A 23,865-nucleotide genomic window follows, 5' to 3' on the forward strand; every position below is an offset into this window, starting at 1 on the left:
TGGGCCCACTCAGAGCTCCATATGTATGTGTCCCCTGCAGGTATGCTGCACAGTGTACTGGGTCCCATGGGAACAAATGCAGCTTACAGCAGCAGAGTGGGAGACCATAGGGTCTGGGGATATCATCACACCCTCTCGACAGTGGGTAAAAGATGCATGAACCTTGGACACCAGATGCAGGACCCATTGTAGAAATACTGCTTTAGGGTCTTTTTAAAGGGAATCCTGCCCCAAGACAATCTTTCAGGGCCTGGATCTCTCAAGAGAAAAAGCTGCAGGGGTGGATACACCGTGAGGGGTAAAAGATCGGAGGGGTGGGCAGGGGCAGTCCGCTAAAGGACAGGCCCCTGTCCAGGACATGGGAGTTATATTCAGAGGGACCCAGCAGGAAAGAGTTAATAGTAACCATCAGCCAAACCCAGAGCCCACAAAGCCACCTTAGAACAGTGCTAGCCAAGTGACAACTTTCCGTGCCCCTCTCCTCTCCTTCCTGCGGCTGGTGAGTAGGCTGTGGGGGGAGGAGGGAGAAAGCCGACACCCCGACCCCTGTGCTGCCTGCCCCTGGGCCAGCAGGACAGGGAGAGAAGTCTGCCCATCCAATGAGGACCAGAGTGCTGATGAGTACCTTAGCCCAACCCTTTCAATTACTGCATTCAGATCATGCTTGCTTCTCAAAGTGCCAATTAAGATTTCCACTTTTGTTATCTAAGGGTGGCTGGAAAAGTCATGAGAAAGGACTACTGCTCTGGGAAGGCTGTAAAGGGCAGTGGGAGACAAAAATAAAACGGCTTTTATGATTACGCCTTCTGAGTCCGACAGGTTCAACATGCTAGTTATGCACATAAACTCGATTCTCTCCAAGGCTCCTGCCAGCTCTAATAACCTGTGACTTCTAAGTGCAAAGTAGTATTTATTTTGTTTCTTTAACAAATACTTCAGTTGCACTTGCTATGAGCCAGGTACTGGTCAAAGCACTTCATCAATATCAACTCAGTTGAATCCTTATAAAAACCCTATGAAATAGGTATTATGAGCATCTCTCTTTTACTTATGAAGAAACTGAGACACAGAGAGGTTAAGTAACATGCCCAAGGTCACACAGCTGGCAAATGGTTGAGCCAGAATTTGAACCAAGAATGTTTACAGCCATAGACCAGAACAGGGTTCCTGTCTCGAGTTCGACTTGTGGGAGATCAAAATTGGCCCCCTCAAAATATGTCTCTTTACCTTGATTATTTTCTCTGATGGACACTTGACCTCCCCCAATAAGTGCCTAAATGAATTTAACTCTGGGTATGGATAGACTGGGAGGGGCCTTGCTAAGCCCATTCTTATCAAAGTTCTGTTTACCAAACATTTATATTTGTAAGGGAAATCTCCATTTGTAAAGGTATCTCCCTCTCTGTACTGGGAAGAGGGGGGATGACCTTATCTCTAGAAACTCTTATAAGTACAGAAGGAGAGGACTTAAATCTGCATACTCTTGATTACTGTGCTTTCTGACTTCCCTACCCCCAACATCCTCCTTTGTCTTTACCTAAATCTATTTAGGTAAGAAGAGAACCTCTGCCATTTTGTCAAGAAACTCAGTTTCCTTGGTTTCTCCCATGTATACACGTTATAAAGCTTTGTTTGATTTTTCTCCTGCTATTTGGTCTCATGTCAATTTAATTTGTAGCCCAGCCAGAAAGGACCCACAGTGGGTAGAGGACAGTCTTCCTCCCTTTCACACTCCTGGGTATCTACCCAAGAGGGATGAAAACATATACCCACACAAAGGCTTGTATGTGAACGTTCACAGCAGTATCATTCACAATAGCCAAAAAGTGGAAACAATCCAAATGACCATTAACTGGTAGATGGGTAAACAAAATGTGGTCTATCCATATAATAGAACACTATTCAGCCAGAAAAGGAACGAAGCACTGATACGTGCTGAAGCACGGGCGGACCTTGAAAAGACGATGTGAAGTGGAAGAAGCTAGATGCAAAGGACCACATACTGTATCATGGCGTTTCTCTGAAATCTCCAGAGCAGGCACATCTATACCAACAGGGAGTAGATGAGTGGTTGCCTGGGGCCGGGGTGGGCATGGGGACTGACTGCAAAGTGGCACAGGGACCTTTTGGGGGTGATGGAAATGGATTGTGGCAATGGCTGCACGACTCAGAAAATCTACCAGAAACCACTGAATTGTGCACTTCAAATGGGTGCATTTTACGATATGTAAGTTATACCTCAATAAAGCTGTTAAAAAAAACAAAAGCAAAGGCCGCTGATCCTGGCCATAACGGCTCTTCCTCCTGTTCTAGTTGGTTTACGCCAACAGCTGAGAAAACCCTTAGAGGAACACAGGAGGGGAGGGCTTCGGGCCAAGAAGCTGCCTGAAGCCTTTGGCTCTCCCTCCAGGCTCCGACAGCCTCTGGGCATTTGTGTGGAAAAGTCCCAGCACGTCTACCGGCACCCAATCAGAGTTCCAAGTTCCGCACCAACCAGCTGAGGTTTCTTTACAGAACCGCTCTGTCTTGCAAAGAGTAATTGTATGCAGGGGAATTTCCTACCCAAAATGAGACCCCTTCTTTATTATCCCCCAAATACCCCTGCATTATTTTGCAATGCAAAATGCATGCTTCCTCAAGCCAATTACTGGGGAAAATGTGATATGTGAACATGAATTATACATGTGTTTTGTGATTTTTTTTTCCCTCTTTGGGGATGCTAATTACAAGATAAATTGTTGGGAGTTTTAGGTCTTGAAATAACTCCTTGTCATATCAGAGTCCCTCTTGCTACATATTGCTAAGCTAATTGGTGGCTTCCAAACAGGAGAATATAAGTCATTTTCAATTAGGGTATTAAAAAAATGTGCCAGTCACACATACATACATACTCATCTATACATGTTGATATATGTATATTTATATCAGAAACAGTGAATGAAAATTCAATGCACTCTTTCTTTGGGAGATTCTGGTGGAGTCCCTGGTATAATATTTTCCCATTTTGAGGGCAATGGGCATGTACCTCCCCCGGTGTTACAACTGAGAAGTCATTTCTGATGCGTAAGTTCCCCCTTTATCTTAGACAGGGAATGTGTCTCCACTGTGGGCGTCCAGTGGCCAACAGACAACAACTCTCTTGTTGAAGACAAGCCTTTCAACGCTTGATATTATTCACCCAAACTAAGGCCAATCTGTCCCCTCTACAGCTTGGTGCTACAGCGAGAGAGAACAACAGTTATCTGTCTTTTACAGCTTATGGCAGAGCTATAATATCATAAGCGCTGTTTCATAATTCCATCAAGCAAAATCTTTGTGATCCCTTTATTACACCTTAGGGGACCATAAACCTTTGCTTATTCAAAATCAGCACTTCTTTCCAAGGATCAAAGTTTTTACTATAGCTGCTTTTAAGCAGGAATTTCAAAAAACCATAGGTAGCTTTTGAGCATCATTCTACTCCTTGGTCTTGTAAGTGGAAAGCTAGCTGGCAATTTTATACCACTCTTTGAAGCCAGTCCCTCTCAACACTTAAATGATTCCATTACTGACATATAGAAAAGAAGATCCAATTCCTCAAACCCACTTAGAATACCATATTCCCTGGAAGAATTAGACTCCCTTGGAAACATAAGCATATCAAAGCACAAGGTACCAGAATTCACTAAAGTAAAAGGCTATTTTTATGATAGACCAATCAAATGTCCTAATAAGTTGTCTGAGGAATACTGTTATTCAGAATTACCCACGATTCTGAAAAATGTGCTATTAACTTCAAAGGGAGGCGACCATTCTGCTGATTGGTTAGAAACCCTCGGAAAACCTCAAGCAGAGCACTACACCTACCCAAGCTTTGAAGACAGGCAATCTTGTTGTCACAAGTAGCTGGCTAAGTGCATCATTATGACAAAGTTCAAACAATTTGAAGCTGGGGACAATATGCCATCCACTTCAATTATCAATCGCCCACACTGTGCTGAGGTGCTCAGTAAGTAACACTTGAAGGACTGCAGCTTGCCCAGCAAGCCTAACTCCAAGGTGGCCGCCCCACACCAAGCTCCCTTCTGCTTACCAGTAAAAGTCTCTGTACATGGATTCACTCCTGCAAGACGTTTAGAGGTTCCAAAATCGGAGATTTTCACAACTCCGCTATAGGTATTCACCAGGACATTATCACCCTTTAGAAAAGGAAGAACATCAAATGCTTAAAGACAGATTTAAACAAACTAACATGACACAGATCTGGACCTTAAGAAACGGTCACAAGTCTCTAGGAAGACTCGACTTTGCACTCCGGGGACTGTCATGCTCAATGGTTTCCCTTCTGTGAGCTGATCAAGCTGCAGACATCGCCAGCAGCTCGCCTGATCTGAGATGCACAAACGAAGCCTTGTGGGCTCAGACAAGCAAGTACCTTTATGTCTCTGTGCACAATCTGGTTTTCGTGGAGATACTTAAGGCCTTCCAGGATCTGCTTGGTGTAAAACTTGATGGAGGGCTCCTTCATTGGCCCCCATTTTGATTGCAAAAGAGCAGAAAGGCTTCCTGGAAATGGACACAGCAGAAAACTTGTCAGGGTGACGAAGATTCCATTATAAGGGTTCAGGGAAATAAAGTGAGGTGATGGTCCTAACCTAGTGGAAGCACTCACGCCAGCATCACTGTATCTGGGCTAACCCTAGCGTCATGCCTCCCTTGCTGTCTGTTCCCCCGACGTGCAAGCAGCGCAGCCAGGGAAGGGACTGAAGGTGAATCAGCACGTCAGCCTGACCGGAGTGGGAGGGTGAACAGGAACCCCTTGTGACCCCTGAAATTCAGCGGGGCCACCTTTAGGTTTAGCTCTGCTCAGCTGCACAAAGTCAGGAGGAGAGCACAATGGCTTGGGTCAAAGCTTGGGTCACATGTCACCCTGACATCCGAAGTGGACAGGAGCAGAGTGAGGGGCCCTTTAGGGTGACCGGGACTAGGATCAGAAGAGATTGGGTCTCTCCATCCTCATTGTGAGGAGGCCCCAGTGCCAGATCATAGGGGCAGGACCATCTTAACAATCCCCTCCTCCAATTATACTATTAAACATTGAACCTTTGGGCCAAAAGAAAACCTCCCTTCTCTGCATGCTGATCACCTGTTTCAGAGGTCATCATGCAGGCCCTCGGCATCAGCCAGTCTCAGCTGCACCCCTTACACAGTGCTATAAGACCCTGCTAGGCCTCAGTTTCCCCATCTGTAAAAGGGCACACGCATATCTATCTCCAATTCTGTTGCCAACTCTGTTGTCCTCATGCCCAGAATATCAATTCACATGAACAGCAACTAACATATTTTCTGCTAGACTATGAGCAACTTGAGGGAAGAAGAAACTGTACTTTATTTATAGTAATGTAACCCTCAAAATCTAGCCCAATGCCTGACTCTTAATGTATACAATTAGGCTCTTAATAGAATAGTAGGCTCTTAATAACTATTGGTTGAATGAATGAATGCAGATTTCTAACCGAAGTTTTTACATTTGTATTCAGATCATAATTATCATTCTTACTTTATTATTATCATTAATTTTATTATTTTTTTTTAATGAGCACTTACTGAGAGCTCTCTGCCAGGTACTGCTTTAAGAGCTTTACACACATTATCTCATTTAATCCATCCAAAAACTCACTGAGGTAGGGTCATTATTACTCCAATAATTATTATTACTCCAATTATTATAGGAATTATTATTACTCCAATTTTACAATTCATTTATTCAATCAGAAAACTGAGGGCACAGAGAGGTAAAGAATTTGCCTGAGCTCACACAGCTTACAGATGGAGGGACTAATTCACACTAGACAGCCTGGCTCCAGATCCGAGGAACTCCTACCCCTGCACTGTATTGCCCGCATTTGGAGATTTTGTGGATAAAGCACTGGTGTTTGATTTCACTGTCAACATGTTATTTTGAAATGTCATTTTAAAAACCTCTGTCCCCTCTTCTCCAAACCGTCTTTAATCTCCTTGACTGTGAAGGCCTCCAGGCCAGAGACTATGCTTTATTCATCTCTCTGTCTCCAGCGCTCAGCCCAGCAGCTGGCACTCAGTAGATCTTCAATGAATATTTGATGATTGAATTAACAAACCAGAAATAGACTGTTTGTGTGACATTGACAAGTTTGTCTCCAACTCTTCTGAGAAACAAATGCTCCCACACATCTAAAAGGTCTGCCATTTTGTAACTGGCAGGAAGGATAACGATGTTCACATTATATTTTCATCAGTGATTTTCAGAGTGTGAGACCAGAAGACCATCGACCACTCACCCCCAGGCACCTGCTCCATAAATATCTTAATGTAGCCGTCCTCGGAAACAGAGCCGAGGTATTGGACGATATTGCGGTGCTTGAGGTACTTGTGCAGGGCTATCTCCTCGTGCAGAGGCTGCGAGTACCTAGGAGGAAAGACAGTTCCGGCGTCACCTGCCAAATCCTAGGGGCTTGGGGTCTGCACTGCACCTTGCCAGTCCCTGCCCTGCTGCTGGCCATCCCTTCCTTCTGGAAACGTCCTCTCCCTTGGCTCCCATGAGACTACTCAACTTCCCATCTGTAAAATAGGGCATACTAACACCAGCCACACATGGCTGCTGGGGCCCAAAGTGTGGCACGTTTCTTAAGCACCCAGTGGAGTGCCTGGGGTGTGGCAGGTACTCAGCGAATGACTGCTATTGTTACTATCGCTATGGTTACGACCCGAACTCTCCAACCATCCTTTGCCTCTCTCAACACCGCCCCTCTTCCTCTGCCTCCCATGAAGGGTGGTGTTCTAGAAGGTTCTGTCCTCAGCTGCCTTCTAGTCTCATTCCGTAGACTCACTCCAGACTATAGCAACAGCCAACTAATGGACCTCCCAGCTCCAGCCTCTGGCCTCTTTAGTCTATCCTCCCCTGCCACCATATTCCCTCTTCCTAAACACACATCTCATCATATCACTTCTCTTCATAAAGTCCACATAAAGACCATATTGCTTAACACAGCACACAACGACCTTCAAACTCAGGTCTACAAGGACTATATCTTTTAAAATTTTTTGCCTTATCTCAAGAGCCCCCCACTGCATCACATCCAACACGCAAGTCACAACAGACAATTTGTTATTCCTGAATACACTCTGGGCTTTAACAACTCTGTTCTTCTCTCAGCATAGAATGCTTTGGCCTCCTTTCTGCCAGATGAACTCCTACTCATCCCTCAAAGGCCAGCTCAAAGATGATTTATTTTCTCAAACTTGCCACAACTCCCCCCGGAAAAGTAGTTCATTCGTCTCCTATGTTTTACAAATACCCTGTGTACCCGTCTATCATGGCACTTGTCACTTTGACTCCCAGGCAAGGTATCTGCATTCCCTACCAAACCGGGAGCACTCTGGGATAAGGACAGTATCCCAGTCACCTTTCAGTCCCCACTGCCAGCCCAGAATCTGGCACAGAGAAGGTGCCCAATAGCCTCATTTCAGCCTGTAAATTTAGAGAACAGAACAATACAGTCTCTAAAGTCCCTTCTAGCTCTAAAATCCCAGGAACAAGTATCAGCAATGAAAAACTGAAACATCTATTGCAACCAACTGAAGGAGGTGGGACACGCCAGTGATTTCCCCCAAAAAACAACTCTAACACCTTATGCATCATGAGAATAAGAGACAGAATACTGGTCAAGGAACTCAACAGATTGGATCCTAGTCTTGTTTTTTCACGTCCTTGGAGAAGTCATTTAATCTTCCTCAGCCTTGGAAGAAGTTGGATGAGTTCATTTCAGGCTGTCTTATAATTCTTATATCTGTCTTATAATTCAAATATCATAACATAATTCCACTAAAAATGAAGGGATGAACAAACGAGTGAGTGAATGAATGAATGATGAAGGGTCTTACAGCTGCTAGATGTCACTTGTAACCCATCCCTGATAATTCACTGGCCACCTGGAGGGAGGGAGGTTTGCACGTGTCCATCAGTGTCCAGCACTGAAGGCGACGCTGCAGATGTGGTCTGACCATGCCTGGAGAGCACGGAGCTACTGTTTCTTCTGCTGTGGCTCTTACTGTGTATGTAGCTTCTCTATAAAAACACTTGACAGTCAACACTGCAACGTTCTTGTTTAGAATTAGGTGGGTTATGAATTTAAAAAGGAATAAACATTTAATTAGACTCTTAAAAAATGTTGAAGAAACAAGTTAGTAATAGCTCAAAATCTACGGGTGAGGTTGGAGGGCAGGGTATAGAAAAAGTCTGTACTATAAAAAGCTAATTTTCTTTTTACCACATTTAATTTTCTATAATGACACATCTGAATAAATAATAGCCATTTAAAATCTTACAATATGAATTAAAGCACTGAGTCACACTTTTAAATATTTGCAAACAACTATCTATGTAAAAATGTAAAACTTTAGACCTAGTTGATGGGTGGAAATAAAACTAAAGTTTTCTTTTAAAATAGGACTCTCTGCAATCCACATGCCTCTGAGTGAAGTTGTTCCATTTTCTTTATTTATAATATGCAGAGAACAAAGCAAATGACCCTTACTATAAAAGAAGGACGAATTTTTGGCTGACACATGCTTTCATCCTTAAGTCCTCTGTACCGTGAGTGTGGGGCACGGGATTTGGGTGTGGAGGTGGCAACTGAAGGGTATGGAAGGGCCGCCCCTGACTTGCCTGCTATCTCTCTCTGGGATTTCTTTGATGGCTATTCGCACTTGATTGCTCAGATCTCTTCCGGCATACACGGTCCCGTACGTGCCTCTCCCCAGCACAACTCTGTCACCCTTCACATCATGGTCATACTCATACTAAAGAAGGAAAAGTAACAAGATAAAAAAGCACACAATCTTTGGTAGAGAAGCCCCAAAAAGTCCAAACATTGTCCCGCAATTTTTCTTCATTTATAAATAACATTATTGGAGTACCAGGCAGGTCACATTTGTTAGGTTATGTACTTTTCATTAAATAATTACTTTAGAGGGGTAGAAGTCTCAGTTACTCATATATTCATAACATAATTTTATGAAATGGAATCCAAAATATTTAAAAATATGGCTCAGATGTAACTTAGCCAGCTCACCTTTTGGAGATTTCTCCTCACTTTAATGCTGCAATTTAAAAATGTTTTTAAGCGTGTCAAGTACCCCCAATAGGTGTTCTCCTGCACGATCCCTTAACTACTTGTCAGGAAACAAACCTCCTTCTGTAGCCCAGAAAAGAACTGAAGGTCAATAAAATTAAAATTGTCTTAATACGAAGTAAATATGCTGGGTTTCCCCTCCCTCCTTTTAGATGTATGGATCTAGCAATAAACACATACTGCAAGAACTGGACCTAAAATTAGGATTGCTATTTTGTTCTCCTGATCTTATCATCAAAAGTTGTTGTACAACAATACTAATTATTAGGGAAATGCAAATCAAAACTACGAGATATCACCTCACATCCATGAGAATGGCTATAATTAACAAGACAAGAAACAACAGTGTTGGAGAGGATGTGGAGAAAAGGGACCCCTCGTACACTGCTGGTGGGAATGCAAACTGGTGCAGCCACTACGGAAAACAGTATGGATATTTCTCAAAAAATTAAAAATAGAAACACCATATGACCCAACTATCCCACTACTGGGTATTTATCCAAAGAATATGAAATCAACAATTCAAAGAGATTTATGCACCCCTGTGTTCATTACAGCATTATTTACAATAGCTAAGATGTGGAAGCAAGCCAAGTGTCCATCAATGGATGAATGGATAAAGAAGATGTGGTATATATACATACACACAATGGAATACTACTCAGCCATAAAAAAAGACAAAATCGTGCCATTTGTGACAATATGGATGGCCCCTGAGGGTATTATGCTAAGTGAAATAAGTCAGAGAAAGACAAATACCATATGATTTCACTCATATGTGGAAGATAAGTAAACAAACATACAGATGAGAACAGATGGTGGTTACCAGAGGGGAAGGGGGTGGGGGGAGGGCAAAAGGGGTAAAGGGGCACATATGTATGGTGATGGATAAAAACTAGACTATTGGGGGTGAGCAAGATGCAGTCTATACAGAAACTGATATATAATAATGTACACCTGAAATTTACACAGTTATAAGCCAACATGACCTCAATAAAAAAAAAAAAGTTGTTGTACAGCTGCGTTCCAGTTGGTTCTTCTCAACGATAAACAAATGCAATTCTAGGCTGAGCAATACTTATTTAAAGCAGAGGCAGCAAGGGATCCTTTCTGCTGTTTTCTCTGCTCCACTATGCCTACTCATAGAAGTGCACAGAACATGTGTGCATGTGTGTGTCTCTTCCCACCTACTTCAGGGGTGCTCATACAATTAAGATTACTAATGGGTCCCCATCACTGTCTGATTTTAGCCAGACATCAGCCTGCTCCATAAAAGGCTCTTATCTCACACCTTTCCCTGCCCCCATATCTGTTACCTTTCAAGTGCATCCCTCAGTTCGTTTCTACAACAAACCTTGATTGTAAGCTAAGAATTTGAGTACCTGACTCAATTATTAAAATGAATCCCTTTGACATTTTCTGAAAGAAACCTCAAAGAATTAATTTCAGTCTAACTTGAAAGTTAAGTAAAATCTCACTAAATTGTAACCATTGGGAGGACCTGAATTATTGGCAACTCTGAATAATTGTGCAAGATTTAAATATATGTGTAATGGTGTAGTAACTGTGGACTACAACTGTACTGTTCAAAAGAGCTTAAGATGATCCTACTTTCTAAAAAATGGTATTAAAATTGCTATATTTAATATATTATATGCAAGTAGATATAACTAAAGTCATTTTACGCATAAATGAAAAAGTCTGCTACCAGTTGGCCAAATGTTTCTCTCGTAGTATCAAAAACGTTATTAATTAGCTTAGAAAAACCTTTTCCATAGAATGAGCACAAAAGGAAATTTTAGTCTAGTCCACACCAAATTTTACTTAAACATTCTGGCTGAGACGATCCCAAGGTAATTAGGTTTTTCTATAGAGATGTATTAAACTTAATCTTTCAAAGTCATGGATAGTGATGGCTAGCTCATTCATAAACGAGTATTTTAAAATATACACATAAATAATTTTCACACAAAAATGAGACATTTTCTTTAAGCATCAAAGACACAATAAATAACTTTTTCCATGTTCTAGGTCTTCTGTGACTTACCTCTAAGGTGTCCCCATCGGTCTCTCCCTCCAGCTCCACCGTACTGCCCACAGCATTGGTTATCATCTCTTTGACCAAAAAGCAAAACCTAGAACAGCAAATGTCGCAAAGATGCTGCTAATTCTGATCACTCTTGTTCCTTACATTTAACTTAGCCTTATTACTTTAAACTGTGATTAAATATAAACCAAGCTCTTACAAGTTCATGGAACAATCAATCCACTCCTTGATTTGACATGGTACTTTAATGGTTATCTAATCTAGTTCAAATATCCACGTTATACATGAATCCCTTCTATACAGTATCCCCACCAAGTGGTTGGCCAATTGATGCTTGAACACCTCTAGTGACAGAGAACTCATTAACTCACAAGGCAGCTCATTCTTTGGAGAACTCAATGAGAAATGCTTCATTTATATTGAACTAAGACTTCTTTTATGTGGGTTCCATCTACAGATTGCTTAGAATTATTCCCTCTTCTACATAATAGCCCATTAGAAATGTCCACAATTTTACTATGTCCCTATAAGTCTTTCCTCCTTGTTCCCTCAATGTTTCCCCCAGGACTTGTTTGTGAGTTACTCCACTAACAGGTAATTCCTCAAAGGTGATCTAATGAGTGCTAAGGATAGTAGGACCATCACCTCTCAAGCTGTAGACACTCTAGTTCTTAGTGAGAAATAAAGTCTTATACAAGGAGAAGGAGGAGAAGAAAATGCAGAAGGTGGCCTCATTATTCTGTTGACACAGATTAAGCTTAATATCAACTATTACCCATAAATCTTTCTCACAAGATTGATGTGCTGCTGGGCCACACCAGCCACTTCCTAGACTTGTGCAGTTGTTTCTTTGCAAACAATCTGACTCATTAGAAAATTTTTATTCAGAATTCTCTCTTAAGATGGCAGGGAAGAATACTGTATTCTTTAAGATAATTTCCACAAAACATCAAAATGTTCTTTTCTCCAACTAACCCATCCCACTTTTGCTTCTTCTAATCTTTGAAAGCTGGGAAACGCAATAGTCAGGCTTCTTAGGAGACATATGGTATGCATTCACCAGAATAATTAAAATTTAAAAGACAGTTATCAATTGTTGTTAAGAATATGGAGCAACTGGAACTCGCAAACATCACTGGTGGGAGTGTAAATTGATACAACCACTTTGGAAAACTATTGGCAGTATCAACCAAAGCTGAATGTAAACCTACCCTATAACCCAGTCACTCCACTCCTAGGTATATACTCAATAGAAATCAATGCTTATGTTCACCAAAAGGCATGTACGAGAACGTTCATAGCAGTTTTATTCACAATAGCCCTAAATTGGAAACAACCCAAATGTTCACGGATAGAACAAATTGTTGTATAGTCACACAATGGAACACTACACAGCAATAAAAAGGATGAACTGATACATGCATCATGGCTGAATCTCATGGATATTATTTTAAGAGAAAGAAGCGTGAAACAGGAGTACATACTTCATGATTCCATTTATTTGAAGTTTAAGAACAGGCCAAACTAACCATTGGTGATAGAAATCACAATAGTTACCACTGGAGGGGGTTTAGTGACTGGGAAGGGGCATAAGGCACCTTCTGGGGTGCTGATGTGGAGGGTGGGTACACGGATGTAGATACATGTAAAAACTGATAAGGTGTATACTTAAATGTACTTTACACACTTTACTTGTATTATGTTACACTTCAATTAAAAATTATTAAAGTGTATGACAAAAAAAAGGCATTGAGGACTGAATGAGAGTCAGAAAGGTAAACTTCATAGTAAAGGGATGTTCTGCCTAATTGGCAGCAATTTTCCAACTCTAAATTGAAGGTTGTGACCCAAGGGTTCCCTAGTTTGATGTTCAGTCTGATTTCTAAATATTTTGTGATAATGATTGTCTAAGACACAGCACATTAAAATGTTCTTAAATCACATGATACAAACACTCAACAAACTAGGAATACAGGGAACTTCCTCAACCTGATAAAGGCTATCTATGAAAAACCTGCCGCTAACATCACACTCAATGGAGAAAGACCGGATGCTTTCTGCCTATGATCAGGAACAAGACAGGGATGTCTGCTCTCGCCACTTCTACCCAACATTGTACTGGAGATTCTGGTCAGGATAATTATGCAAGAAAAAGAAATAAATGCATCCAGGTTAGAAAGGAAGAACTAAAACTATCTCTATCTGCAGGTGACATGATCTTGCATACAGAAAATCCTAAGAATTCAATAGAACCATTAGAACTAATAAACGAGTTCACCAAGGTTGCAAGATACAAAAACAATATATACAAAAATCAAGTGTATTTCTATACACTAGCAATGAACAGTCCGAGTTAAGAAATTAAGAGAACAACTCCATTCACAATAACATTAAAAAGAATAGAATACTTGGGCGTGTATCTAACAAAAGAAATACAAGACTTGTATACTGAAACTATAAAAATTGTTGAAAGAAATTGAAGACGACCTAAACAAATAGAAAGATACCCCATGTTCATTGCCTGGAAGACTTAATATGTTAGGACGGCAATGCTTCCCAAATTGATCTACATATCCAATGCAATCCCTGTCAAAATCCTAGCTGCCCATTTTTTCAGAAATTGACAAGCTGATCCTAAAATTCACATGGAAACACAAGTACCCACAATAGCGAAAACAATTATGAAAAACAAGAATAAAGTTGGAGGACTCACATTTTCTGATTTTACAACTTACTATAAAGCTACAGTAATCCAGAAAATGTGGTACAGGCATAAGGACAGATATACAGATCAATGGAATAGAAGTGAAAGTCCAGAAATAAATGCTTACATTTATGGTTAACTGATTTTCTAAAAGAGTGCCAAGACCATTCAATGGGAGAAAGAACAGTCTTTTCAACAAATGGTGCTGGGACAACTACACATCTACATGCATAAGAATGAAGTTGGACTCCCTACCTCATACCATATACAAAAATGAACTCAAAATGGATCAGAGACCTAAATATAAGAGCTAACTACAAAACCCTTCAAAGAAAACATAAACACCATAGAAAACCTTGCGTTAGGCAAAGCCTTCTTAGATATGACACCAAAATCACAAATGACAAAAGAAAAAATAGATAAATTGGACTACATCAAAATTCAAAACTTTTGTGCAGCAAATGACACCACCAACAGAGTGAAACAACCCCCAGAATGGAAGTATTTGCAAATCATATGTCTGATAAGGGACTTGTATCCAGAATATATAAAGAACTCTTAAAACTCATTAAGAAAAATACAAATAACCCAATTAAAAATCGGCAAAATTTGGAGAAACCTGGCAAACACCACTTTCACCAGGTGAGCCAAGTTAATACCACCAGTAATGAGTCAAAGATATTGTATGTCTCCCAATGTGATGCACTGAGAAGGACACGACATCACTTCGGTGGTATTTCTACCCAAAATGTGTAACACTAACGTAATCATGAGGAAACATCAAACAAACCCATATTGAAGGACTACCCAAAATAAACTGCCTGTACTCTTTGAAAGCATTAAGTCAAGAAAGACAAAGAAGGACTGATGAAGAACTGTCCCAGATAAAAGGGGACTATACAGATAGGACAACTAAATGTAACATGTGATCCTGGATTGGACTGTGGACCAGAGAAAAAATCTTTTGTTTTACTATAAAGGACATTAGTGGGACAATAAGTAAAATTTGGATAAGGTTTGTAGATTATAGGACTGTATCAATCTTAATCCCCTGATTAGATAACTGTACTGTAATTACATAAGTGCAAGTTCTTGTTTTTAGGAAATACACATTGAAATATTGAGAGGTAATGGAGCGTTATGTCTACAACTTACTCTTCAACAGTTCAGGAAAAAAAAATCATATGAATATAGAGAATGTAAAACAAATGTGGTAAAGGGTTAATATTGGGGAATTCTGGCTGAAACACATATGGCAATTCTTTATGCCGTTTTTTTGAAACTTTCTTGTAGGTTTGAATATTTCCCCAAATAAAAACTTAATTTTTTTTTAATTGGGTGAAAGATTTGAGCAGATAGTTCTCCAAAGAAGATATATAAATGGCCAATAAGCTCACGCAAAGATGCTCAGTATCATTATTCATTAGGGAACTGCAAATCAAAACCACAGTGAGATTCTACCTAACACCCACTAGGATGGCTATAACCACAAAGATAGACAATAATGAGTGCTGCAAAGACGTAGAGAAATTGGAACCCTCATACACTGCTGATGGGAATATAAAATGGGAGAACAGTCTGGCAGTTCCTCAAAGGTTACACAGAGTTACGATAAGACCCAGTAATTTGACTCCAAGAGAAAATGAAAACATATGTCCACACAAAAACTTGCATGTGAATGTTATTCATAATAACCAAAAAGTAGAAACAACCCAAATGCCTTCCAAATGATGAACAGATAAATCAAATATATCCATACAATGAAATATCATTTAGCCACAAAAAGCAATGAAGTCCTGATACATGCTACACCGTGGCTGAACTTAAAAACATTATGATAAGTAGAAGAAACCAGTCACAAAAGACCACATATTGTATGATTCTGTTTATATGAAATGTCCAGAAGAGGCAAATCCATAGAGACAGAGAGTAGATTAGTGGTTGCATAGGGTTGGAGTTGGGGGGATTAGGTTGAGGGAAAATGGGGAGTGTTAATGGATACTGGGTTTCTTTTGGGGGTGATGAAAATATTCTAAAATTAGATTGTGCTGATGGCTGCAAAACTGTGAGTGTACTAAAAAAAGATTGAATTGTACATTTTAAATGGGCGAATTGCATGGTACGTGAATTATATCTCAATAAAGCTATAAAAATAATCTTCTATAAGTTAAAATTTCAGGAAAGGCAGGATAGCAAATATTTTTCACAACCAATACCCTTTAAAAATGATTCACCATAATTATACTGCAAATACCTGAGTCAGCTATAACTCACCTACTACACTGGTCTTCAGTGGAAAAGTATATTTGAAAGTCATCAGAATTATCATGGACATAAAGAAAACAACACCGTTCATCAAACTTGGATATGCTGTAAAATTTTAAAACATAAGAATGCTTATTTAGTATAAATTATGATATCAATTTTAAATTTTTGAAGAAAAATCTAGTAACAGATTTTCTTCCATTTTACAAATTTGAAAGATTCATCAATGTTTTAACAAATACTCCCAAAATTTGACTTCTATTTCTCTATGAAATTTAAAAAGCAGGGACATTTATCTTGCTTATGTTTGAGTCTGTATTCATCAACTGACTTCAATATGTATCAAGAACTTACTATATATTCAGTGCTAAGCAAAGCATATGGGCAGCAGAAAAGAGAATAAAATATGATCTCTGCCCTCAAGAGTTTATAATTTCACAAAAAAGGCAAGAAAGGTATTTGTGAAATAAGTTATTATATGGTATGAAAGGAATTTCTAGACTTGAAAAATATCAGGACACAGTAATTGTAGCCACAGGAGGGAAGTAGAAATAAACATGGCATCTTAGCTCAAGAAAGGCCTTTACAAGTTATCTGGTCCGTCCCCACCCAAGGTGTGGATCTGACTCTACAGCTCCTCGAACAGGTAATATTCAGCTTGCCTGGGCACATCCAGTGACAGAAAATCACCATACTCCATCTGTTGATGGATTTCACTGCTAGAAAGTTCTTTACCTACACTGGGCCAATGCCTATGTAATGGCCTTCATTTTTGCCAGATGGCACTATGGAAAAGGCTAGATTCTCTTCTATGATTAGCCCTTCAAACAAATGAAGCCACTTTATCTTGCCCTTTCTAAGTCATCTCTTCCGGAGATCCATAGCTTCTTTGACCATTCTTCGTATATTATTGATTACCAATACTGAGTTGAAGCAGCAATGGCACAGGGTGATTCAAAGAGAATTAAAACTAGGTTATACATGAGTACATTTTGAAAACCAATCTGTAAAGGAACTACCACAGTTAGTTGGATAGCACTGGGAATGTTCAAGACACGCTCTTCATGTCACATTGGCCCCAGGGTCTGATTCACCCCAGGCCCTTTGCACACCTCCGTTAATGGTTGAAATGGCAGCAGGAGGTACCTCTATGAGAAGGTACAAACAGAAGGTTCCTGACTATATACTCTCATACAACTTAGTTTTGGAGTAATATGTTTTCGAAAATGTTCAACACTTTTCGAATTATTTTATATTCTTCTGAGCAGTATTAAATATACTACTCTGCTCTTAAATTGTTTCCCTCCCTTTTAAAGTGACATAAACATTATTCTAATTTAAACACTGATGTGTCTAGGACAGGATCATACTGTGTCTGGAGGTAACAGGGGATTCATTCAGTGGCCTGTGGTCTCAGAATCAGAGAAAAGACATAGAGTTCTAGTGCAAGCCTTTAATTTGATGGAAACTATGAAGAAACTGAGACCTAGAGAAGTTGAATGACTTTCCCAAGGTCAAACAGCAAAAGAGGGATTACAACTCACATCTCTTTCAGGGCTGCTCCCCCTCTTGGAGGTACTGGCAGGGTGAGACTCAGAGGGCAGCCACAAGGTTCAGGCCCAAATGGTCACCACCCCCAACCCAAAAGCAAGCGCCACATCTCTCCTGGGGATACACTACCCCACTGCCTTGCTAATAACAATGCCCTTGGCTCCACTACTCTGCTCAGGGGACCCCAGCCAAGTGTCATTACCAAGCAATCCCAGTTCAGTTCGGGGTCCCTGAGCACTTGAACATCACTGGCTCAAAGAATAAACACTTTCTCTTTCTACAGATATAACTTCATTGTTTTAAAAAAGTTTGAGACAAGAGAGTTTGGTCTGTTAGATACAAAAAAGTCTACTTTGCTGTAACAAGCCATTACTAGCAGCACATTATGAACAAGGTCAGGCTGGGCCACAAAGGAGAAAACAGTCCATTTCGGATTCCATTACAAATGAGAACAGCACATATTATAAATAAGTGGAAACATTAGGGTGATAAAACATTATTATCATTATTTACATTAAACAATAATTACATTTTCTCTTATGTTCTTACCTTATTCCCCGAACGGAAGAGGCCGTAAAATTCCATTCATGGATTTGTTTCTGCAGGTATCAAAGACAAAAGTCAGTAGCTTGATTTTTTCCATGCAAATAATCATTTTTGGTTTCATTCTATGGTCAATTGATTCTGCTATTTTACTTTCAATAGAGATTTAGGGATTAGAGCAATATATTTTGCATAACTTGGAACACCAGAAACATTTTCTAATGTATTATAAAAATTCACTTGTATCTCTAATCCAGTTTAGAGCAAACAATCTAAATCTGAAATAGAAACAATAAGTACACAATAAGTACACAGTGAGTGGCCTTTCATCTTCTGTCAATATATCAGGAAAACTCTAAAATGAGTTTGGGAACAGCCCACCTAAGTTGAGTGACCTGCCAAAATGTTTGGAGAAGCAAGAATGTGGCAGATACCAGTCAATGTTCACCAACCTTTATGTCTTTTTCTCCTTGGGCACATAGCTAGAATACTTTTCCCAGCCTCCCTTGCAGCTAGGTGGGGCCATATGATGGCGTTCCGCCCAATGGAATGTGAGCAGGAGTGATGTGTGCCACCTGCGGGCCTGGCTCATAAAAACCTCCACAGCAATCTTCTAACCTTCTCTTTCCTCATCCACTACAAGATGGAATGGAGACCCTACCAACCTGGATATGACACGAGACATAGATAAACAAACTGATCATGCTAAGACATTAATATTCGGGGGCTATTTGTTTTAGCAGCTAGCCTACCAAGAATAACACAAAAACTAACTAGGATTTCAATCTGGACAAGATGCACTTTTTTTTTTAAAATAACTCTGTCCTCTCTCTCCACTACACCATTCCCTGCCCTCAAACTTTGCACAAAGCCAAGCCTCAGAAGGAATATCTAAAATTCCAGTTTCAGAAGAGCCGTAGGCTAGAATACCAATACATCACAACAATAGAAAATAATTTTGAATGAGAAAATACATTTGGTTAGCCTGAGGAATGTCATAAATGACCAGCTAAGTCCCCCAGGGAAGTGTGAGAGCCAAATAACTCAGCATATGGCTCAGGAGAACCACCACAAATGGTCAGGTGACAAGTTTCCCGCCATCCTCAAGCAATGACAACAGGAACTGGGAGGATGGTTCCCAATAGGAGAAGATCCATTCACATGTTGATTAAACACCAACTATGTGCCAGGCAAGGTACCAGCATTGAGAACACGCCAGAGAACAACAAATTCCCTGCACTCGTGGGGCTTACTTTCAAGCGAGAGAAGACGGATAATAAATTAATTAGTAGGGCCGGCCCCGTGGCTTAGCGGTTAAGTGCGTGTGCTCCAATGCTGGCGGCCAGGGTTCGGATCCTGGCCGCGCACCCACGCACTGCCTCTCCGGCCATGCTGAGGCCGCGTCCCACATACAGCAACTAGAAGAATGTGCAACTATGACATACAACTATCTACTGGGGATTTGGGGGAAAAATAAATATTAAAAAAAATTAATTAGTAAATTAACAGCATGGTGGAGGCTAAAAAGTGCTACAAGGAAAAATAAAGCAAGGAAGGACATTAAGGTGGGGCAGGGGGTCATGATGCTAAACTGGATGCTCAGGGAGGGCCTCTCTGATGACCTTTGAGCAGAAAGCTAAAGGGGGTGAAGGAGAGAGCCATGCAGACATCTGGGGTAACACTTCCAGCCAAAGGGAACAGCAAGTGTAAAGGCCCTGAGGCAGCAGTGTACTTGGCATGTTTGGGGACCAGCAAGGAGAGGAGTGTGAGTGGAGTGAGGAGGGGGGTGGGAAAGGAGGTTGGAGCTCAGGAGGGAGATCAGGCAGGGCCTTGGAAGCCATCACCAGGACTTCAGCTTCTTCTGTGTGTGAGATGGGAAGCCATTGAAGGCTGTGAAAGATGAAAGTGAACGAAAACAGGAAAGCCATCACATCAGTCCCAACCCCATAGACAGACTGAGCATATTTCAGAGGAGAGGTGTGTTCAAAGTCACTGAAAGAGGGTAGTGGTGGAGAGCAGGAGTCTACTTTTGGATTCAGGCACAGAAATATGAGCCAGGACAGATTCAAGAAGGCCTTGTCCGTCCCACATACATTTCCAAGAGGCTGCACGTACACAGAAAGCTCAGCCACAAGAGTTTTCCAAGTACTCACAGATGGTAGGCTTACCCTAGCGTAGCTTCAGGGAACTTCTCCATTTGGGAGGCAGATTCACTAGTCAAGAAGCAAACAACACGGACCTCCCCTCTTTCCCTTTATCTCATAATCAATAGGCATTTGGGGGGGGGGTACCTGCTTTGTAGGTCTTACAGATATAAAAATATAGAAGTCATGCGTGGGCTTGCAATGTATTTGGGGAGACATTTTTGGAAACCGATAAATAAGTGACAGGACGTACTTTGTACATGACACAGCCATTTGGGTAGCCTACAGACATTCAGGGGAAAGAGTGAAAGGGTGGTTAGAGATGCCTTTGCAAAGGTAGGACTTGGATAATTGGAAGATGGAATACCAGAGAGGAAAAAGGATGAGAGCAAAAGTGCAGCTGTGAGCCCCTGTGGGGCCAGCTCAGGGGACGGGGAGGGGACGAGAAGAGGACAGTCTGGCTGGGGCTGAGGGTCGGGGAGGAGAGGAAGGGAGGGGCAAGATTGTGTAGGGACTTGACACTTGGGAAAAGAGTTTGAGTTTTATTTGGATCCAGTAATGGTTAGAGAGTATCAAGAGGTCCAGTACGAGTGCTTTTTAATGATTATTAAACTTAACTGAAGTATAACATATATTCAGAAAAGGGCACAGTGATTAGCTGAACAAATTTCCACAAAATGAATACCCACTGTAACCAGCATTTAAATCAAGAGACAGAACACTAGCAGCAGCCCACATGCTTCCCTCATAACCCCATTCCCAGTCACTCCTTTCCACTCAAAGGCAACTGCTATTCTGGCTTCTACCACCACAGACAGTTTTGCCCATTCTGAAATATTATATAAATGGTATCATTAAGTCCATGCTCTCTTGTATCTGTGACTGGAGTTTTTCATGAAATATCTGGTAGTGGAAGACAGACTGGACGCACTATTTCTGATTTGGTGTCCTGGTGGGTCAACCGGCACGGAGCACTTGATCAGGAAAGCTGGGACTGTTTTCCTCCTAGTCTGAACTTTCTGTTAGGCAGCGTCCTGATCTTTTCTGAGAGGGGATATTTTACCATATCTAAATCATGATGAGAAAACAGAATCAAGATTGTAGCTTTCCATGTCAGTGTCAGAAGCCCCTGACAGAAGTGCGTTAGAGGCAGAGCCAGGGTGGGTTATGGAGAAACGGGCCAGGAAGCCAGAGGTAGAGGCACGCCTCCAGGATCCCCTGGGTGTTGACTCAGCTTCTGCCCTCCTACCCCCAGAATGCAGACGTGTGAGGAGAAATCTTGGGTGTTTGTGACAATTTTGTGGTAAGAGCATAGACTTTTTGTGTAAGTTTCTCCCGTTGCTAACGTTAAGTATAAAAGGCACCAAAAAAAGGGCTTTCCAAAACTAGCAGCCCTACCTGTGTGGACAATGCTGGTGGCCACGATGTGCCTGTTGGTGACTTTGGGGCCCAAGAGAAGCTGAGGGAGAAATGCTGCATTTGCTCCTGCACCGTGCAGCCTCGTCACATCGGTGTGCTGTGTGCCGGGTACAGCTTGTACCGGCTTGGGAAGGCCAATTTTGCACATCTCTTCCTCACCTCATACTCAGTGACCCCATGTTGGTTGCTTGAAACTGGCCATGGCAGGAGTATTTACACCACAGAAATCAGCAAAAAACTATAAATCAGCCCTCTGCTCCCGTGTCCCCCGGAGAGCTGGTTATTAAACATTTACCAGCATAAGTTTCTGAATCCTTGGCTAATAAACCAGAACTTAATCTCATCTTACAGTGATGTTGTGTGTGAACATGCACATGTGTGTGATCTCTTCCCACCATCGGTAGCCCACTGGGAAAAAATGCAACACTCTGTAGAGAAATGTCATCTCACTCTAGGCAAATCTGCTTGGTTTCACAATCTGCAGAATTTCAAAAATGTAAATGAAGGCAAAAGCAAAGGCTTCCTCTCAAGGAAAAAAAGCAATTTATATTTCTCTCAGACATTTGCTCTGACAACTACAAGCACTTGTACAAAACATTTCATCAGTCAAGGAAAACTAGCATTTGCTGCTTGTATAGTTCTTTCCATTTCTTATTACGGACTATACACAAAGTAAAACATTTACAACTAGTGAGATATTATATGTGCTAATGGAAATGTCCATTAAGGGCTAGCAACCATTATAGGATTCAAATGAAGTGGGCAAAGTGTGAAGAATTCCATGAGACCAAAACCTTCTTGCTCCAAAATGGAATAGTGAGATGACAGATGAGAATTTTGAAAATTCTTTCATATCACGGTGGCATCAACGACACAAAGAATAAGAAAGGTTGGTTTCTAGTACAAGAATTCCAACACTGAGAACAAGGTGCTTCATGGAGGTGGTACCTGGAGGGGGCACAAAGGGAGCATAACCAAGACTTCCGGGGTGGGGGTCTGCTGATGTTCTCTTCCTTGACCTGCACTGGGTATTTGGGTGTGTCCACTTGGTAAAAATCCATCAAATTTTACATTTATGATTGATGCACTTTTCTGTATATTATACGTCAATAAAAAGTTCAAAAAAAACCCAAAGAGGCGAATTTAATAGAAGATGCATGCATTCTTCAAATGAGATATATCTGTATGAACACCATGAATTCACTTTATTATAGCTTTAATTTTTCCCTTTTGAACTCAAATATTTAATACACACAGTGCAGGAAAAAAAACCAAGCATATTATGGCAGCTCATCTTCACTAACGGCTGCTGACTATTATCAACAAGGTTTCGGGGCCAGCCCTGTGGCTTAGCGGTTAAGTGAGCACACTCCGCTATTGGCAGCCTGGGTTCGGATCCCGGGCGCACACGGACTCACCGCTTCTCCGGCCATGCTGAGGTGGCGTCCCACATACAGCACCTAGAAGGATGTGCAACTATGACATGCAACTATCTACTAGGGCTTTGCGGAAAAAAAGGAGGAGGATTCGCAATGGATGTTAGCTCAGAGCCAGTCTTCCTCAGCAAAAAGAGGAGGATTGGCATGGATGTTAGCTCAGGGCTGATCTTCCTCACAAAAACAAACAAACAAAAAAACAAGGTTGCTTCATTGTTAAATATTAGACAAGGTTATTGGCTTACACTTGTGTAATAGACTGAATGTTTGTGTTCCCATAAATTCATACGTTGAAGTCCTAACCCCCAGTGTGATGGTATTTAGATGTGGGGCCTTTGGGACGTGATTAGGTCATGAGGGTGGAGCCCTCATGATGGATTAGTGCCCTTATAAGAAGAGACATAAGTGAGTTCTGTCTCTCTCCAACATGTGAGGACACAGCAAGAATACCCCCATCTACAAACCAGGAATTGGGCTCTCACCAGACCTAACCATGCTGGCACCCTGATCTCAGACTTCCCAACCTCCAGAACTGTGAGAAATAAATTTCTGTTGCTTAAGCCACCCAGTCTATGTTATCCTGTTTCAGCAGCGTGAGCAGACT

The 23,865-nt window shown here is 41.2% G+C and overlaps 1 protein-coding gene across 1 annotated transcript in view; it reads right to left on the reverse strand.

Annotated features, from left to right (window-relative positions):
• Nucleotides 1-23,865, reverse strand: part of MAP3K15 (mitogen-activated protein kinase kinase kinase 15) — a 133,019-nt gene that overhangs the window by 19,281 nt on the left and 89,873 nt on the right. Inside the window, exons 12-18 of the mRNA XM_058535537.1 lie at nt 18,269-18,318; nt 16,178-16,273; nt 11,200-11,287; nt 8,687-8,820; nt 6,300-6,427; nt 4,415-4,545; nt 4,073-4,178 (exon numbers count right to left, since the gene is read on the reverse strand). Coding sequence (XP_058391520.1) covers nt 4,073-4,178; nt 4,415-4,545; nt 6,300-6,427; nt 8,687-8,820; nt 11,200-11,287; nt 16,178-16,273; nt 18,269-18,318 — 733 coding nt within the window. The remainder of the gene's footprint in view (nt 1-4,072; nt 4,179-4,414; nt 4,546-6,299; nt 6,428-8,686; nt 8,821-11,199; nt 11,288-16,177; nt 16,274-18,268; nt 18,319-23,865) is intronic.

This window comes from Diceros bicornis, chromosome X, assembly GCF_020826845.1.
Source record: "Diceros bicornis minor isolate mBicDic1 chromosome X, mDicBic1.mat.cur, whole genome shotgun sequence".
Classification (NCBI taxonomy): domain Eukaryota; kingdom Metazoa; phylum Chordata; class Mammalia; order Perissodactyla; family Rhinocerotidae; genus Diceros; species Diceros bicornis.